The 19,046-nt window shown below is 54.1% G+C and overlaps 1 protein-coding gene across 3 annotated transcripts in view; it reads left to right on the top strand.

Annotated features, from left to right (window-relative positions):
- Window positions 1–19,046, top strand: part of lama3 (laminin, alpha 3) — an 858,151-nt gene that overhangs the window by 659,574 nt on the left and 179,531 nt on the right. For all 3 annotated transcript variants that reach the window (XM_072468523.1, XM_072468524.1, XM_072468522.1), the window contains exons 38-40: window positions 1,268–1,369; window positions 3,110–3,193; window positions 3,989–4,219. In XM_072468523.1, coding sequence (XP_072324624.1) covers window positions 1,268–1,369; window positions 3,110–3,193; window positions 3,989–4,219 — 417 coding nt within the window. The remainder of the gene's footprint in view (window positions 1–1,267; window positions 1,370–3,109; window positions 3,194–3,988; window positions 4,220–19,046) is intronic.

Raw genomic sequence — 19,046 nt, 5'->3', positions numbered from 1 at the left:
GGAAATTAATCACTGTCCTGCTGTAAGAGTTCAGGCAATCTGCAAGTGCTGTAACCCCAGAATTAATGAGGAATAAGAAACCTCTCTCTGCAAAAAACTGCTGACATGGCTCACTGCACCTAAAGAGGCAGACGTCCGAATATTCAACGACAGAACCATTGCAGCTGCTGAACAAAATCTCAAGTTTCAACACTTTCACTTAAGAAAGAAGGATTCAAGCAATGGGCACAAAAGTTATGAAAGGAGTGGATAGGATAGAAGCAGGGAGGTTGTTCCCACTGGTGGGTGAAACTAGAACGAGGGGGCAGAGCCTCAAAATAAGGGGGAGCAGATTTAGGGTTGAGTAGAGGAGGAACCTCTTCACCCAGAGGGTTGTGAATCTGTGGAATTCCCTGCCCAGTGAAGCAGTTGAGGCTACCTCGTTCAATGTTTTTAAGGCAAAGACAGATAGATTTTTGAACAGTAAAGGAATTAAGGATTGAGGTGAGCGGGCGGGTAAGTGGAGCTGAGTCCACAAAAACATCAGCCATGATCTCATTGAACGGCGGAGCAGGCTCGAGGGGCCAGATGGCCGACTCCTGCTCCTAGTCCTTACGTTCTTATGTTAAAGGGACTGATTTGAAATTTCATCTTTAAGTATCTTTCTTTCTTTATTTGCATTTTAATCTTTGTATCTGTGTTTTGCGTTAACACTTTCCTTTCAGCAGTTCTTGTAAAATAACTTTTAAGACTGTTCAAGACTAACGCTTTGCTGTTGATGAATTTTAGATTCGATCATTCACAAATTAACAGGGGCTATGTACACACACATACCACAAATTCTTAGTTCACAGACCATTTTGAGGAAACGCCTTTTTCTGGGCAGGGACACCTTTAACATCTGCTTTACCAAGCAACTATTTCATTTCCTATAAAAATAATTTATGGACACAGTTACATCTGCTATCTACAATTTTCTAATCTCCCCTTAAGTGTTTGTTTAATTCTTACACAGCTTCTCAACATGCAGCCTGAATATGTTGCCCATCCCGAATTGCCTTTGGGAAGGGTAATAGACGAGGGTTATTTATGAGTATCTTCAATTTTTTCCCCTTAGCATAAGGTTGACCGCTGCAAACAAGGTCACCAGAACTACTCAGAACTCTTCATAATCTTGAGGACCTCTACCAAATCACCCTTTAACCCACTCAGCTTTAAGGGTAAAAGCCCTCAATTCTAAATGCTTAAGCAAGACTCTAAACGTAACTTTACATCTATTTTCCATCAGGTCTCATCATATGGTGGCTTCCTGACATATCAAGTAAAATCCTTTGGCTTACCAAGTGAAGGGATGACTTTACTTGAGAAAAGATCTGATGTCGAATTGAGAGTGAGTACCACCCTTCCTAGATGACAAAATAGAGGGTATGGATAGTGAGGAGGTGAGACTGATGTATGAGCTGATCACATATATGTGCAGGTTAGTGGGCACATCAGGAAGAGTATATTACCTTGGAAAGGATACAGCTCAGATTCACCAAAATTAAAAGACCAGGCTGAAAGCGAGTTAAACTATGGAGATCGGTTGTATCGAACCAAGCTGTACTTCCTCAAGTGTAGAGGAATAAGGTGATTTAATTCAGGTAATTAAACAGTAACAGGATTTAATAGGATGGATAGAGAGAAACTGTTTTCTCTGGTGGAGTTAAGTCCAGAACAAGGGGGTAGAACCTTAAAAAAAGAACCGGCTGTCAGCAAGAGAACACTCCCTCAAAACTGTTCAGGCCGGCAGAATCCGGTGAAATTTTGAAGACTGCGTTTGCTGTATTTTTGTTTGGTAAGGATATTAAAAGTAATGTAACCAGGGCAGGTAGATGGGAGTTAAGACGGAGCAGCCATGATCTACTGAATGGAGGAATAGGCTCGAGGGGATGAATGGCCCCTTCCTGTTCCTGTAATCCAAAGTGCACTCGTGCAAATGAAGTCAATAAGGGAATTGTAGTATGCATGCGCTCAGTTCCAGCCAACTTAGTTTGCTCAAAAATGACCTTGCAAAGTTACTTTAAAACTTTTAAATTCAAAAGCAATGTACATTGTGCCACACAACAATGAATTCCAAATTTCCTTGACCCTTCTCGCAAGCTCCAGATTACTGAACCACTTACAAAATAGTTAAGAATCACTCCTGGTGCCCTAACCACTGCCCTGATTGAGATTCGCTAATTTAGCACAGTCTCAGAAGAATTCGATATTGCCCTGTTTTCCTCCCCTAAATCATTGCCTCCTTTAGCCCTCTCTCTCTGCTCTCATTCCCGAGTCTGTACTAGTTTACCAGTTGTGTGGGTTTGGCAAACTGGCACAGGATGATTCTGCTGACCTTTCATGTTTCCACTGTGCACAGAGTAACAGAACTGTTATGGTGTAGAAGGAGGCCATTTGGCCCCTCCCTTCCATTCCTGCGCATCCTTGTGGAACCAAAATTCTGAATTTGTGGTGTAAGGAATTTTAGCACTTGAGTTTGTCCAGAATGGTTCCCAGCCAGTTGAGTGCCAATAACAAAACAAATCCACATGTTGCAGCACAGTAAAGAAACGCCACTTCAAACCCCAGTCCAACCAAAGATGTGCAGGTTAGGTGGATTGGCCATGATAGATTGCCCCTTAGTGTCCAAAGATGAGTAGGTTAGTGGGGTTACGGGGGGAGTGGGTCTAAGGAGGGTGCTCTTCCAGAGGGTCGATGCAAACTAGATGGATCGAATGTCCTCCTCCTGCTCTGTAGGAATTCTATTACATTCTCTTACCTGCCCAAAGTTAACTTTCCTGGCCATATCTCACCTGGTGCATCTGTGAAGCTTGGAATGGCCAGTGAGGATCAAGTGCGTGATTTCTGGAAAGGCCCCAGTATGGAGTCTGACCAGATCAGGGAATCTGTTACTGGACAGAGTGAGATCTACCCCGTTCTCCAATATAATGTCAAATTCCTCAACTGCCACTCAAGTAAAGTTTCACTTTGAAGGTAGAATAGTTAATAGTTTTAATTTAAAACATTGTACAATAATGAATATACAGACTGTACAAGAAATTCTAAATGTAGACTTTTCATCAGGTGAAATAGACTTTTTTATTTTAAGGGCGAACAAATGACCATTGTATATTTTGATCCACGGAATCCACTTCCTGATCGAGTTTATCATGGACGAGTCCAGCTTATAGAGGTAAACATAACATTATTGACAATCTATTATTCTACTGAACTAAAATTGGATAGAATTTCACAGCTCAGAAACTGGCCATTTCGCCCAATAGGTCTAATCCATTGATCATGTTCCACACAAGCTCCCTCCTACCCTATTTCAGCTCACCTGAAGTAGGGTAGTAGGGAGCTTGTGTGTTCCCTGAGTTGGCCAGGCTGCACTCCAGTACTTAAACATAAACACAGTCACAATTCGTCAGCCGCTCTGTTGCCAATAACTGCTATACAGCACCCAGCCCCCTCCCACACACCCACTCTGGGCTTTTCAGAGCTCTAACTGAGATGCTACCAGCAATGCAGCCTCACTGAGCTACCAACTCTTCAACAGCATGGAGTTATCAACTGCACCTTGGACTTTTCTGAGCCCCACGCTGCCCCCCCCCCCTCTCAAGGTTAATGTGAGCCCCACGCTGCCCCCCTCCTAAGGCTAATCTGAGCCCTGGATACACAAATCTCACGACCTTCTGCTGCCTCCTCAGCTCCCAGCTAAAAGCCACATGGGCTGACTTTCTCGACACACACACAGGGCCTGAGGTTGTTGTTTCAGCCGCATCTCCTGACAGGACATTGCCCAATCCCTGCAGCTATCAAAAGAATATCAGAACCGAGCATGTGCACCTTGTTTACCTGCTCGGTTCTGGACTTGTGCTGGAACCCCTGGTTTAAAATACAGATTCCTCCAATATGATATCGGGTAACATCATAACAAATTCTTGTCTATTAAAAATGAAGTACTAATTATCTGCTCTATTAATAGGATAACTTTCGGCATGCTATCATCAACAATCCAGTAACTAGGGAAGACTTCATGTTACTATTGAGTAAATTGGAAGAACTACAAATTAGAGCCCTTTACTATTCACAAACACAACGCCTTTCGCTTGGCCAAGTTCAACTTGAGGAAGCCTCAGTTTCCGGAACTGGAAGTCCTGCTACTAATGTGGAGGTGTGCTCATGTCCCCCAAACTATTTGGGAGATTCCTGTCAGGTAGGACCTGTCATTCATTGAAATACCCATTCTCTGTGATATGCAATGTGTCAGTTTTTATTCAAATGTTTTTATAATTGGATATTTTGCTGTTATGTCTGTGGCATAAACTGGTGTTTAAAATCTTACTTTTCTTGATTTTTATCATTTGGAACAGGCATTTTTCTGAATGGGACCTGTTAACCTAGTAACTGTCACAGGGGTTCATTCTGCTGGGATAGAAGTTTTTCATAAGTTAGTCTTAGAGCTTTCTACGGATGTGCATCGCTCCTCCTTTCTGTATGACTTTATATCACAGGATGTGCGTATGTGAAAGTATCTGCTGTTGGCAATTCTTAAAATATGTAAATTGCCTCAAATTACTTTTGATAGATTATTCATTTGATATTTTTATAAGCTGATTGTATAGGTGGTGGTCCATCCTGCTCAGAAATGTAGCAACTGTATGGGTTTAATAAATACAACATTGATATGTCTGACCTTTGTAGCATCGTTTGTTTTCCGTTTGTGCTGGTTTTAATTTTCAAATGTATTTATCTCTCTTGTGGCTTTTAAACTTCTTGCAGGAAATGTTTTCAGATTTTATTGTGGGGTGCTTTTTACTTTGTGTCTATTCTCCCCAAATAATAACAAGGAAAATATCTAGGGTATTGACTTGCCCACTGGTTAGGACATTTGGGTTTGAACAAGGTAACGGTTGAAGCTGCTGTTTCTTCAGTAAATTAATATTTTTATGTCGACATTTAAAAAATGCATATTTGTTTATATTCATTCAGTGCTGTAAATTTTGTAGATCCATTCAGGGAAACTGGGCGGAATTCTCTGGTATCGGCGCGATGTCCGCCGACCGGCGCCAAAATCGGCGCAAATCAGTCGGGCATCGCGCCTCCCCAAAGGTGCGGAATCCTCCGCATCTTGGGGGGCCGAGCCCCAACCTTGAGGAGCTAGGCCCGTGCCGGACTAATTTCCACCCCGCCAGCTGGCGGAAAAGGCCTTTGGTGCCCCGCCAGCTGGCGCGGAAATGACATTGCCGGGCGGCACATGCGCGGGAGCGTCAGCGGCCGCTCACGGCATCCCCGCGCATGCACAGTGGAGGGGGTCTCTTCCGCCTCCGCCATGGTGGAGACCGTGGCGAAGGAGGAAGGAAAAGAGTGCCCCCACGGCACAGGCCCGCCCGCGGATCGGTAGGCCCCGATCGCGGGCCAGGCCACCGTGGGGGCACCCCCCGGGACCAGATCGCTCCGTTCCCCCCCCCAGGACCCCGGAGCCCACCCCTGCCGCCTTGTCCCGCCGGTAAGAGAGGTGGTTTAATCCACGCCGGCGGGACAGGCATCCTAGCAGCGGGACTTCGGCCCATCCGGGACGGAGAATCGCGGGGGGGGGGGGGGCCCGTCAACCGGCGCGGCGCGATTCCCACCCCCGCCGAATATCCGGTGCCGGAGAATTCGGCAACCGGCGGGGGCGGGATTCACGCCAGCCCCCGGCGATTCTCCGACCCGGTGGGGGGTCGGAGAATCTCGCCCACTGTGTTAATTATATTCTTTTACATTAATATATAACTTATACTCTGATTCATTGACATTGACTTTTGGTTACTTTCAATTCTGTAATGTCATGTGACTCAGTTCCTGATTCAGTCCATTTGCTACTGAGCTCCACACCTATGCCCTGACCATAGGTGGGCTGCACGGTAGCATTGTGGATAGCATAATTGCTTCACAGCTCCCAGGTTCGATTCCGGCTTGGGCCACTGTCTGTGTGGAGTCTGCACGTTCTCCCCGTGTGTGCGTGGGTTTCCTCCGGGTGCTCCGGTTTCCTCCCACAGTCCAAAGATGTGCAGGTGAGGTGGATTGGCCGTGATAAATTGCTCTTAGTGTCCAAAATTGCCCTTAGTGTTGGGTGGAGTTACTGGGGTAACTGGACTATGGGGATAGGGTGGAAGTGTTGACCTTGGGTAGGGTGCTCTTTCCTAGAGCCGGTGCAGACTCGATGGGCCGAATGGCATCCTTCTGCACTGTAAATTCTATGTAAAATTCTATGTATGACCAACACTACCTCCTGATTACCTCAGTTTTAAAGTTTTCAGTCTACTTTTCAAATGCCCATATGATCTTGCACCTCCCCATAACCCCCTCCAGCCCTACAAGAGCTCTGTGCTGTCCCAACTCTGGCTAAAATCAAATTACTGTGGATGCTGGAACCTGAAACCAAAAGAGAAAATGCCCTTTGCATTCTTATTTAGGATTCAGCTATTAGCAGTGGCACAATGGGTACCTCTAGCTTCTACATCAGAAGCTTGCGAATTCAAGTTCTAATTGAGTCTAGGCTGACACCTCACTGCAGCGCTGAGGGAACAATGTACTATCAGAGCGAGGCCATCCATCATTTGTGCTATTAAAAAGGGCCCCGTTTGTTTTCTCGGGTGAATATAAAATATTTCATGGCCACTTTTCTGAAGAAGAGCAGGGAAGGTCCTGCTGCTTTCCTGGTCAATATTTATCTCTCAAACAATATCGCCACAACAGTGAAAGGAGAGGTGGTGACCAGAGGAAACGTAGGACTGAGGAGCGGGAGCAGGCCATTCAGCCCTTTGAACATGGTCCATCATTTAATAAGGCCATGGCCAATCTGGTTGTGGTCCCAACTCCATTCTCCTGTCTGACCCCCCTATAACCCTTGTCTACATCAAAAATCTATCTCCCTCAGCCCTGAGTAGATTCAGTAACCCAGCCTCCACTGCTCTCTGGGACGGGAATTCCACACATTAACCGCATTTTGAGGGAAAAAGAATTGCTCATTTCCGTCTTAAATGGTTTTTAACTTTAAGTTATGCTGCTTTAGGCTTCTGACAATATTTTAATTGTGTAAAGATTGCAATGGGAGTTCCCATATTCACAGCTGCAATCTTAAAATATGACAGCTGTTTAAATATTTGCAATGGAAATTTAATTTATTGTAAAAAAAATTTAACTTCAGATGAGACTTTTGGTTTTTAGCTGAAGTGCATTGCTTTTTTTATATTTAAAGTACCCAATTATTTTTCTTCCAATTGAGGGGCAATTTAGCGTGGCCAATCACCTACCCTGCACATCTTTGGGTTGGGGGGGTTAGACCCACGCGGACACGGGGAGAATGTGCAAACTCCACACGGACAGTGACCGAGAGCCGGGATCGAACTCGGGTCCTCAGCGGCGTGAGGCAGCAGTGCTAATCACTGCACCACCGTGCTGCCCAACGAAAGCACATTGATGATTATCCTGAGGTCTCGTTAACAGGCTGTTGTAACAGAACAGTCATTCCCCACCTTCAAAGGAAATACAGGATAGAGGAACCAGAAGTAATTAATGAGTATTAATACACACACCAAAATTGGCTGGTGCATGTAACTTGCATTGTTTACATCACCCATGTCATTTACTGAACAAAAGTAAAATGCTGCAGATGCTAGGGATCTGAAATAAAAACTGATTCCAGGAGATGCACAGCTGGACAGGCAACATCTGTGGTGAGAAAAGCCAAGTTAACATTTCAGATGGATGTTCTTTCATTGGAACTTTCTATATTCAAAGCATCCACATCTCTTTCAAGAAAAGAACTGCCAAATAAAGTGCATTTCCATCTCTAAATATGCATTACTCACCCCTGAGCCGTCTTCCCAGTCTCCATTGGTCTGCAGACGCATTTGCTTTGGAGAAGTATTTGAATGGTGTTGTTGTAACGTGCCTTTGGTAGCAAAAACAAGAAGGCAGACTATTATCTGAATGGTTGTAAATTGGGAGAGGGGAGTGTGCAGCAGGACCTGGGTGTCCTTGTGCACCAGTCGCTGAAGGTAAACATGCAGGTGCAGCAGGCGGTAAAGAAGGCTAATGGTATGTTGGCCTTCATTGCGAGAGGTTTCGAGTATAGAAGCAGGGATGTGTTGCTGCAATTGTACAGGGCCTTGGTGAGGCCACACCTGGAATAGTGTGAGCTGTTTTGGTCTCCTTCTCTGAGGAAGGATGTTCTTGCTCTCGGGGGAGTGCAGCAAAGGTTTACCAGACTGATTCCAGGGATGGCGGGACTGTCATATGAGGAGAGATTGACGAGGTTGGGACTGTTCTTGCTGGAGTTCAGAAGAATGAGGGGGGATCTCATAGAGACTTATAAAATTCCAACAGGACTAGACAGGGTAGATGCAGGGAAGATGTTACCAATGATAGGTGTGTCCAGAACCAGGGGTCACAGCCTGAGGATTCAGGGTAAACCATTGTGGACAAATGTAAGGAGACATTTCTTCACACAAAGAGTGGTGAGCCTGTGGAATTCATTACCACAGGAAGTAATTGATGCTAAAGCTTTGAATATATTCAAGAAGCGGCTAGATATAGCACTTGGGGAGAATGGGATCAAAGGTTATTGGGAGAAAGCAGGATTAGGCTATTGAGTTGGATGATTAGCCATGATCGTGATAAATGGCAGAGCAGGCTCGAAGGGCCAAAAGGTCGTCTCCTGCTCCTATCTTCTATGTATGTAACAGTGGGGAAGAAGCTGTGTTCTCAGACTTCTGTATCTCCTGCCCGATGGGAGAAGTTGGAAGAGAGAGTAAGCCGGGTGGGAGGGGTCTTTAATTATGCTGCCCGCTTTCCCCAGGAAGTGGGAGGTGTAGACAGAGTCAGTGGATGGGAGGCAGGTTTGTGTGATGGACTGGGCTGTGTTCATGGCTCTCTGTAGTTTCTTGCGGTCCTGGGCCGAGCAGTTGCCATACCAGGCTGTGATGCAGCCAGATAGGATGCTTTCTATGGTGCATCTGTAAAAATTGGTAAGTCAATGTGGACATGCCAAATTTCCTTAGTTTCCTGAGGAAGCATGATTTAGGACAACTGGCAAAAGAACCAGAGGTGATGTGAGGATAAACATTTTTAAGTAATGAGTCATTAGGATTTTGAATGCATTGCCTTATAAGAGGTTTGATATTAGGTTTCAAAAGAGAGTTGGATAAATACTTGACAGAGAAAAAAACTGTAGTGTCAAGTGAAAAGAGGGAGCAATGCGAGTAAGAACATAAGAACTAGGAGCAGGAAATGAAATGAAAATGAAAATCGCTTATTGTCACAAGTAGGCTTCAATGAAGTTACTGTGAAAAGCCCCTAGTCGCCACATTCCAGCGCCTGTTCGGGGAGGCTGGTACGGGAATTGAACCGTGCTGCTGGCCTGCCTTGGTCTGCTTTCAAAGCCAGCGATTTAGCTGTGTGCTAAACCAGCCCCTGAAAGTAGGCCATCTGGCCTTCTTCGAGCCTGCTCCGCCATTCAATGAGATCATGGCTGATCTTTTGTGGACTCAGCTCCACTTTCCGACCCGAACACCATAACCCTTAATCCCTTTATTCTTCAAAAAACTATCTATCTTTATCTTAAAAACATTTAATGAAGGAGCCTCAACTGCTTCACTGGGCAAGGAATTCCATAGATTCACAACCCTTTGGGTGAAGAAGTTCCTCCTAAGCTCAGTCCTAAATCTGCTTCCCCTTACTTTGAGGCTAAGCCCCCTAGTTCTGCTTTCAGCCGCCAGTGGAACCAACCTGCCCGCATCTATCCTATCTATTCCCTTCATAATTTTATATGATTCTATAAGATTTCCCCCTCAGCCTTCTAAATTCAACGAGTACAGTCCCAGTCTACTCAACCTCTCCTCGTAATCCAGCCTCCTCAACTCTAGGATTAACCTAGTGAATCTCCTCTGCACACCCTCCAGTGCCAGTACGTCCTTTCTCAGGTAAGGAGACCAAAACTGAACACAATACTCCAAGTGTGGCCTCTCTAACACCTTATACAATTGCAGCATAACCTCCCTAGTCTTAAACTCCATCCCTCTAGCAATGAAGGACAAAATTTAATTCGCCTTCTTAATCACTTGTTGCACCTGTAAACCAACTTTTTGCGACTCATGCAATAGCACACCCAGGTCTCTCTGCCCAGCAGCAAGTTTTAATATTTTATCATTTAAATAATAATCCCTTTTGCTGTTATTCCTACCAAAATGGATAACCTCACATTTGTCAACATTGTATTCCATCTGCCAGACCATAGCCCATTCACTTAACCTATCCAAATCCCTCTGCAGACTTCCGGTATCCTCTGCACTTTTTGCTTTACCACTCATCTTAGTGTCGTCTGCAAACTTGGACACATTGCACTTGGTCCCCAACTCCAAATCATCTATGTAAATTGTGAACAATTGTGGGCCCAACACTGATCCCTGAGGGACACCACTAGCTGCTGTTGCCAACCAGAGAAACACTGGATTAGTAACTGGATTACTATTCAAAGGAGCTCTCACAAAGCCTCAACATGCTAAGTGGACTCCTGGGTTGTGATATTTTATAATTTTGTTTCATCTTCCTTTGAATATATCTATACTATTCACCTTAACTTGATTCTAGTATCGTGTTGCCACCTCTCTGGATAGGGACATTTCTGCTGAATTTCTTATTTGTGACTACCCTATACTTATTGAAGGAAGGTTTGTATGAAATAATATGGGGATAATGCTCAGGGGGCGTTATAGTGTAAAGGATTCAATCTAATGATAGCTCCTAAGCATGTGCTTGAGGAATTATCTCATAACGATGTCTCTCAGAGATGAGTGCGAAGTACCTTAGAGAGTAGCTGTAGCCTGCCTCCCCTTTACAGCCTTCTCTCCAACCCTCCACCCCCACCCTTTGCCTCCCTCTCTTGTTCACCTTTTGCTCCACTCTCCCACCCTACTTCCCTTTCCACCATTTGCCTGCATAAAATCGATGGACTTGAAGCAATCCTCACAGGTCAACAAAGCTCACGGGTCTCGTAAGAAAATACAACTGGAAAATTGTTGTGATAGTTTGCCAGGTTTCTCTTTAGGGTTTGGTTAGCGTGGCAATTACCACCTGCCAGATCTTACCACAGGGCACTAGGGCAAAAGGCCGATGCAGTTACAAAGAGCCTCGCGCTGATCCAGACAGACCGTCCACAATCAGTACTTTCCAGGAAGAGGAATGACCACCAGCATCCCCTCAGAAACATATACATCAAGTGATTGACAAACCAGAAAATGACAACGGTGTACATGGTGAGACTGGGGGGGCGGTGAATACATGTTGCACACCGTCTAACAGCTCCGCTCCAACCACCGCCCACAGCATGTGTGATCAGCGCGCAAGGGCGGCGTTCCAGTGTGTGGGACCAGCGCGCCAGGGCAGGGTTCCAGCATGTGGGATCCGCGCACCCGGGCGGCGTTCCAGTGTGTGGGATCAGCGTGCCAGGGCAGCATTCCAGCGTGAGATCCAAGTGCCCGGGCGGCGTTCCAGTGTGTGGGACCAGCGCACCCGGGCGGCGTTCCAGCGTCTGTGATCAATGCGCCCGGGCGGCGTTCCAGCCTGTGGGATCCGCGTGCTCGGGTGGCATTCCAGCCAGCGTGTGGTATCAGCGCGCCAGTGCAGCGTTCCAGCGTGTGAGATCCACGCGCCCAGGTGGCGTTCCAGTGTGTGGGATCAGCGCGCAAGGGCGGCGTTCCAGCGTGTCGGATCCGCGCGCCAGGGCGACGTTCCAGCGTGTGGGATCGGTGTGCCAGGGCGGCGTTTCAGCGTGTGGGATCAGCGTGCCCGGCGACGTTCCAGTGTGTGGGATTCGCGTGCCCAGGCGGTTGTCCAGCCTGTGGAAACCACGTGCCTGTGCGGTGTTCCAGTGTGGGGGATCAGCGTGCCCGTACAGCGTTCCAGCGTGTGGGATCAGCGTGCCCGTGCGGTGTTCCAGCGTGTGGGATCAGCGTGCCCGGGCGGTGTTCCAGTGTGGGGGATCAGCGTGCCCGTGCGGTGTTCCAGTGTGGGGGATCAGTGTGCCCGTGCGGCGTTCCAGCGTGTGGGATCAGCGTGCCCGTGCGGTGTTCCAGCGTGTGGGATCAGCGTGCCCGTGCGGTGTTCCAGTGTGTGGGATCAGAGTGCCCGTGCGGTGTTCCAGCGTGTGGGATCAGCGTGCCCGTGCGGCGTTCCAGCGTGTGGGATCAGCGTGCCCGTGCGGTGTTCCAGCGTGTGGGATCAGCGTGCCCGTGCGGTGTTCCAGTGTGTGGGATCAGAGTGCCCGTGCGGTGTTCCAGCGTGTGGGATCAGCGTGCCCGTGCGGATTTCCAGTGTGGGGGATCAGCGTGCCCGTGCAGTGTTCCAGCGTGTGGGATCAGCGTGCCCGTGCGGTGTTCCAGCGTGTGGGATCAGCGTGCCCGTGCGGTGTTCCAGTGTGTGGGATCAGCGTGCCCGTGCGGTGTTCCAGTGTGTGGGATCAGCGTGCCCGTGCGGTGTTCCAGTGTGTGGGATCAGCGTGCCCGTGCGGTGTTCCAGTGTGTGGGATCAGCGTGCCCGTGCGGTGTTCCAGCGTGTGGGATCAGCGTGCCCGGGCTGTGTTCCAGTGTGTGGGATCAGCGTGCCCGTGCGGTGTTCCAGTGTGGGGGATCAGCGTGCCCGTGCGGTATTCCAGTGTGTGGGATCAGCGTGCCCGGGCGGTGTTCCAGTGTGTGGGATCAGCGTGCCCGTGCGGTGTTCCAGTGTGGGGGATCAGCGTGCCCGGGCGGTGTTCCAGCGTGTGAGATCAGCGTGCCCGTGCGGTGTTCCAGTGTGGGGGATCAGCGTGCCCGGGCGGTGTTCCAGCGTGTGGGATCAGCGTGCCCGTGCGGTGTTCCAGTGTAGGGGATCAGCGTGCCCGGGCGGTGTTCCAGCGTGGGGGATCAGCGTGCCCGTGCGGTGTTCCAGTGTGGAGGATCAGCGTGCCCGTGCGGTGTTCCAGTGTGGGGGATCAGCGTGCCCGTGCAGTGTTCCAGCGTGTGGGATCAGCGTGCCCGTGCGGTGTTCCAGTGTGGGGGATCAGCGTGCCCGTGCGGTGTTCCAGCATGTGGGATCAGCGTGCCCGTGCGGTGTTCCAGTGTGGGGGATCAGCGTGCCCGGGCGGTGTTCCAGCGTGTGGGATCAGCGTGCCCGGGCGGTGTTCCAGCGTGTGGGATCAGCGTGCCCGTGCGGCGTTACAGTGTGGGGGATCAGCGTGCCCGTGCGGTGTTCCAGCGTGTGGGATCAGCGTGCCCGTGCGGTGTTCCAGCGTGTGGGATCAGCGTGCCCGTGCGGTGTTCCAGCGTGTGGGATCAGCGTGCCCGGGCGGTGTTCCAGTGTGGGGGATCAGCGTGCCCGTGCGGTGTTCCAGCGTGTGGGATCAGCGTGCCCCTGTGGTGTTCCAGCGTGTGGGATCAGCGTGCCCGTGCGGTGTTCCAGTGTGGGGGACCAGCGTGCCCGGGCGGTGTTCCAGCGTATGGGATCAGCGTGCCCGTGCGGTGTTCCAGTGTGTGGGATCAGCGTGCCCGTGCGGTGTTCCAGTGTGTGGGATCAGTGTGCCCGTGCGGTGTTCCAGTGTGGGGTATCAGCGTGCCCGTGCAGTGTTCCAGCGTGTGGGATCAGCGTGCCCCTGCGGTGTTCCAGCGTGTGGGATCAGCGTGCCTGTGCGGTGTTCCAGTGTGGGGGACCAGCGTGCCCGGGCGGTGTTCCAGTGTGGGGGATCAGCGTGCCCGGGCGGTGTTCCAGCGTGTGGGATCAGCGTGCCCGGGCGGTGTTCCAGTGTGGGGGATCAGCGTGCCCGGGCGGTGTTCCAGTGTGTGGGATCAGCGTGCCCGTGCGGTGTTCCAGTGTGTGGGATCAGCGTGCCCGTGCGGTGTTCCAGTGTGTGGGATCAGCGTGCCCGGGTGGTGTTCCAGCGTGTGAGATCAGCGTGCCCGGGCGGTGTTCCAGTGTGTGAGATCAGCGTGCCCGGGCGGTGTTCCAGTGTGTGGGATCAGCGTGCCCGTGCGGTGTTCCAGCGTGTGGGATCAGCGTGCCCGGGCGCTGTTCCATCGTGTGGGATCAGCGTGCCCGGGCGGTGTTCCAGCGTGTGGGATCAGCGTGCCCGTGCGGTGTTCCAGTGTGGGGGATCAGCGTGCCTGTGCGGCGTTCCAGCGTGTGGGATCAGCGTGCCCGGGCGGTGTTCCAGTGTGGGGGATCAGCGTGCCCGTGCGGTGTTCCAGCGTGGGGGATCAGCGTGCCCGGGCGGTGTTCCAGCGTGTGGGATCAGCGTGCCCGTGCCGTGTTCCAGTGTGTGGGATCAGCGTGCCCGTGCGGTGTTCCAGTGTGTGGGATCAGCGTGCCCATGCGGTGTTCCAGCGTGTGGGATCAGCGTGCCCGTGCGGTGTTCCAGCGTGTGGGATCAGCGTGCCCGGGCGGTGTTCCAGTGTGTGGGATCAGCGTGCCCATACGGTGTTCCAGTGTGGGGGATCAGCGTGCCCGGGCGGTGTTCCAGCGTGTGGGATCAGCGTGCCCGGGCGGTGTTCCAGCGTGTGGGATCAGCGTGCCCGGGCGGTGTTCCAGTGTGTGGGATCAGCGTGCCCGTACGGTGTTCCAGCGTGGGGGATCAGCGTGCCCGGGCGGTGTTCCAGTGTGTGGGATCAGCGTGCCCCTGTGGTGTTCCAGCGTGTGGGATCAGCGTGCCCGGGCGGTGTTCCAGTGTGGGGGATCAGCGTGCCCGGGCTGTGTTCCAGCGTGTGGGATCAGCGTGCCCGTGCGGTGTTCCAGCGTGTGGGATCAGCGTGCCCGTACGGTGTTCCAGTGTGGGGGATCAGCGTGCCCGTGCGGTGTTCCAGTGTGTGGGATCAGCGTGCCCGTGCGGTGTTCCAGCGTGTGGGATCAGCGTGCCCGTACGGTGTTCCAGTGTGTGGGATCAGCGTGCCCGTGCGATGTTCCAGCGTGGGGGATCAGCGTGCCCGGGCGGTGTTCCAGCGTGGGGGATCAGCGTGCCCGTGCGGTGTTCCAGCGTGTGGGATCAGCGTGCCCGGGCGGCGTTCCGGTGTGTGGGATCAGCGTGCCCGTGCGGTGTTCCAGCGTGTGGGATCAGCGTGCCCGTGCGGTGTTCCAGTGTGGGGGATCAGCGTGCCCGTGCGGTGTTCCAGCGTGGGGGATCAGCGTGCCCGTGGGGGATCAGCGTGCCCGTACGGTGTTCCAGCGTGGGGGATCAGCGTGCCCGTGCGGTGTTCCAGTGTGTGAGATCAGCGTGCCCGGGCGGTGTTCCAGTGTGGGGGATCAGCGTGCCCGTGCGGTGTTCCAGCGTGTGGGATCAGCGTGCCCGTGCGGTGTTCCAGTGTGTGGGATCACCGTGCTCGGGCGGTGTTACAGCCTGGGGGATCAGCGTGCCCTTGCGGTGTTCCAGCGTGGGGGATCAGCGTGCCCGTGCGGTGTTCCAGTGTGAGGGGATCAGCGTGCCCGTGCGGTGTTCCAGTGTGTGGGATCAGCGTGCCCGTGCGGTGTTCCAGTGTGTGGGATCAGCGTGCCCGTGCGGTGTTCCAGTGTGTGGGATCAGCGTGCCCGTGCGGTGTTCCAGCGTGTGGGATCAGCGTGCCCGTGCGGTGTTCCAGCGTATGGGATCAGCGTGCCCGTGCGGTGTTCCAGCGTGTGGGATCAGCGTGCCCGTGCGGTGTTCCAGCGTGTGGGATCAGCGTGTCCAGGCGGTGTTCCAGTGTGTGGGATCAGCGTGCCCGTGCGGTGTTCCAGCATGTGGGATCAGCGTGCCCGTACGGTGTTCCAGCGTGTGAGATCAGCGTGCCCGGGCGGTGTTCCAGCGTGTGGGATCAGCGTGCCCGGGCGGTGTTCCAGTGTGGGGGATCAGCGTGCCCGGGCGGTGTTCCAGTGTGGGGGATCAGCGTGCCCGGGCGGTGTTCCAGCGTGGGGGATCAGCGTGCCCGTGCGGTGTTCCAGTGTGAGGGGATCAGCGTGCCCGGGCGGTGTTCCATCGTGTGGGATCAGCGTGCCCGTGCGGTGTTCCAGCGTGTGGGATCAGCGTGCCCGTGCGGTGTTCCAGCGTGTGGGATCAGCGTGCCCGTGCGGTGTTCCAGCGTGTGGGATCAGCGTGCCCGGGCGGTGTTCCAGTGTGTGGGATCAGCGTGCCCGTACGGTGTTCCAGCGTGTGGGATCAGCGTGCCCGTACGGTGTTCCAGTGTGAGGGATCAGCGTGCCCGTGCGGTGTTCCAGTGTGGGGGATCAGCGTGCCCGGGCGGTGTTCCAGTGTGTGAGATCAGCGTGCCCGGGTGGTGTTCCAGTGTGGGGGATCAGCGTGCCCGTACGGTGTTCCAGCGTGGGGGATCAGCGTGCCCGTGCGGTGTTCCAGTGTGAGGGATCAGCGTGCCCGTGCGGTGTTCCAGTGTGGGGGATCAGCGTGCCCGGGTGGTGTTCCAGTGTGTGGGATCAGCGTGCCCGGGCGGTGTTCCAGCGTGGGGGATCAGCGTGCCCGTACGGTGTTCCAGCGTGTGGGATCAGCGTGCCCGGGCGGTGTTCCAGCGTGTGGGATCAGCGTGCCCGGGCAGTGTTCCAGTGTGTGGGATCAGCGTGCCCGTACGGTGTTCCAGTGTGGGGGATCAGCGTGCCCGTACGGTGTTCCAGCGTGGGGGATCAGCGTGCCCGTGCGGTGTTCCAGTGTGTGAGATCAGCGTGCCCGGGCGGTGTTCCAGTGTGTGGGATCAGCGTGCCCGTACGGTGTCCCAGCGTGTGGGACCAGCGTGCCCGGGCGGTGTTCCAGCGTGTGGGATCAGCGTGCCCGGGCGGTGTTCCAGTGTGTGAGATCAGCGTGCCCGTGCGGTGTTCCAGCGTGGGGGATCAGCGTGCCCGGGCGGTGTTCCAGTGTGGGGGATCAGCGTGCCCGGGCGGTGTTCCAGTGTGTGGGATCAGCGTGCCCGTGCGGTGTTCCAGTGTGGGGGATCAGCGTGCCCGTACGGTGTTCCAGTGTGGAGGATCAGCGTGCCCGGGCGGTGTTCCAGTGTGGGGGATCAGCGTGCCCGTACGGTGTCCCAGCGTGGGGGATCAGCGTGCCCGGGCGGTGTTCCAGCGTGGGGGATCAGCGTGCCCGTACGGTGTCCCAGCGTGTGGGACCAGCGTGCCCGGGCGGTGTTCCAGCGTGTGGGATCAGCGTGCCCGTGCGGTGTTCCAGTGTGGGGGATCAGCGTGCCCGGGCGGTGTTCCAGCGTGTGGGATCAGCGTGCCCGGGCGGTGTTCCAGTGTGTGAGATCAGCGTGCCTGTGCGGTGTTCCAGTGTGTGGGATCAGCGTGCCCGTGCGGTGTTCCAGCGTGGGGGATCAGCGTGCCCGGGCGGTGTTCCAGTGTGTGGGATCAGCGTGCCCGTGCGGTGTTCCAGTGTGTGGGATCAGCGTGCCCGTGCGGTGTTCCAGTGTGTGGGATCAGCGTGCCCGTGCGGTGTTCCAGTGTGGGGGATCAGCGTGCCCGGGCGGTGTCCCAGCGTGTGGGATCAGCGTGCCCGGGCGGTGTTCCAGCGTGTGGGATCAGCGTGCCCGTGCGGTGTTCCAGCGTGTGGGATCAGCGTGCCCGGGCGGTGTTCCAGTGTGTGAGATCAGCGTGCCCGTGCGGTGTTCCAGCGTGGGGGATCAGCGTGCCCGTGCGGTGTTCCAGTGTGTGGGATCAGCGTGCCCGGGCGGTGTTCCAGCGTGTGGGATCAGCGTGCCCGGGCGGTGTTCCAGCGTGTGGGATCAGCGTGCCCGGGCGGTGTTCCAGCGTGGGGGATCAGCATGCCCGGGCGGTGTTCCAGCGTGTGGGATCAGCGTGCCCGGGCGGTGTTCCAGCGTGGGGGATCAGCGTGCCCGTGCGGTGTTCCAGCGTGTGGGATCAGCGTGCCCGGGCGGTGTTCCAGCGTGGGGGATCAGCGTGCCCGGGCGATGTTCCAGTGTGTGGGATCAGCATGCCCGGGCGGTGTTCCAGCGTGTGGGATCAGCGTGCCCGGGCGGTGTTCCAGCGTGGGGGATCAGCGTGCCCGTGCGGTGTTCCAGCATGTGGGATCAGCGTGCCCGTGCGGTGTTCCAGCGTGTGGGATCAGCGTGCCCGTGATGTGTTCCAGTGTGTGGGATCAGCGTGCCCGGGCGGTGTTCCAGTGTGTGAGATCAGCGTGCCCGGGCGGTGTTCCAGCGTGTGGGATCAGCGTGCCCGTGCGGTGTTCCAGCGTGTGGGATCAGCGTGCCCGGGCGGTGTTCCAGTGTGTGAGATCAGCGTGCCCGGGCGGTGTTCCAGTGTGTGAGATAAGCGTGCCCGTGCGGTGTTCCAGCGTGTGGGATCAGCGTGCCCGGGCGGTGTTCCAGTGTGGGGGATCAGCGTGCCCGTGCGGTGTTCCAGCATGTGGGATCAGCGTGCCCGTGCGGTGTTCCAGTGTGGGGGATCAGCGTGCCCGTGCGGTGTTCCAGCGTGTGGGATCAGCGTGCCCGTGCGGTGTTCCAGTGTGTGGGATCAGCGTGCCCGGGCGGTGTTCCAGTGTGTGAGATCAGCGTGCCCGGGCGGTGTTCCAGTGTGGGGGATCAGCGTGCCCGGGCGGTGTTCCAGTGTGGGGGATCAGCGTGCCCGTGCGGTGTTCCAGCGTGTGGGATCAGCGTGCCCGGGCGGTGTTCCAGCGTGTGGGATCAGCGTGCCCGGGCGGTGTTCCAGTGTGGGGGACCAGCGTGCCCGTGCGGTGTTCCAGCGTGTGGGATCAGCGTGCCCGGGCGGTGTTCCAGTGTGTGGGATCAGCGTGCCCGTGCGGTGTCCCAGCGTGTGGGGTCAGCGTGCCCGTGCGGTGTTCCAGCGTGTGGGATCAGCGTGCCCGGGCGGTGTTCCAGCGTGTGAGATCAGCGTGCCCGTGCGGTGTTCCAGTGTGGGGGATCAGTGTGCCCGTGCGGTGTTCCAGCGTGTGAGATCAGCGTGCCCGTGCGGTGTTCCAGTGTGTGGGATCAGCGTGCCCGTGCGGTGTCCCAGCGTGTGGGATCAGCGTGCCCGGGCGGTGTTCCAGT

Source organism: Scyliorhinus torazame, chromosome 11 (assembly GCF_047496885.1).
Source record: "Scyliorhinus torazame isolate Kashiwa2021f chromosome 11, sScyTor2.1, whole genome shotgun sequence".
Taxonomy (NCBI): Eukaryota; Metazoa; Chordata; class Chondrichthyes; order Carcharhiniformes; family Scyliorhinidae; genus Scyliorhinus; species Scyliorhinus torazame.
The sequence above is the reverse complement of the archived record's forward strand: the minus strand, read 5'-3'. Positions and strand labels throughout refer to the sequence as shown.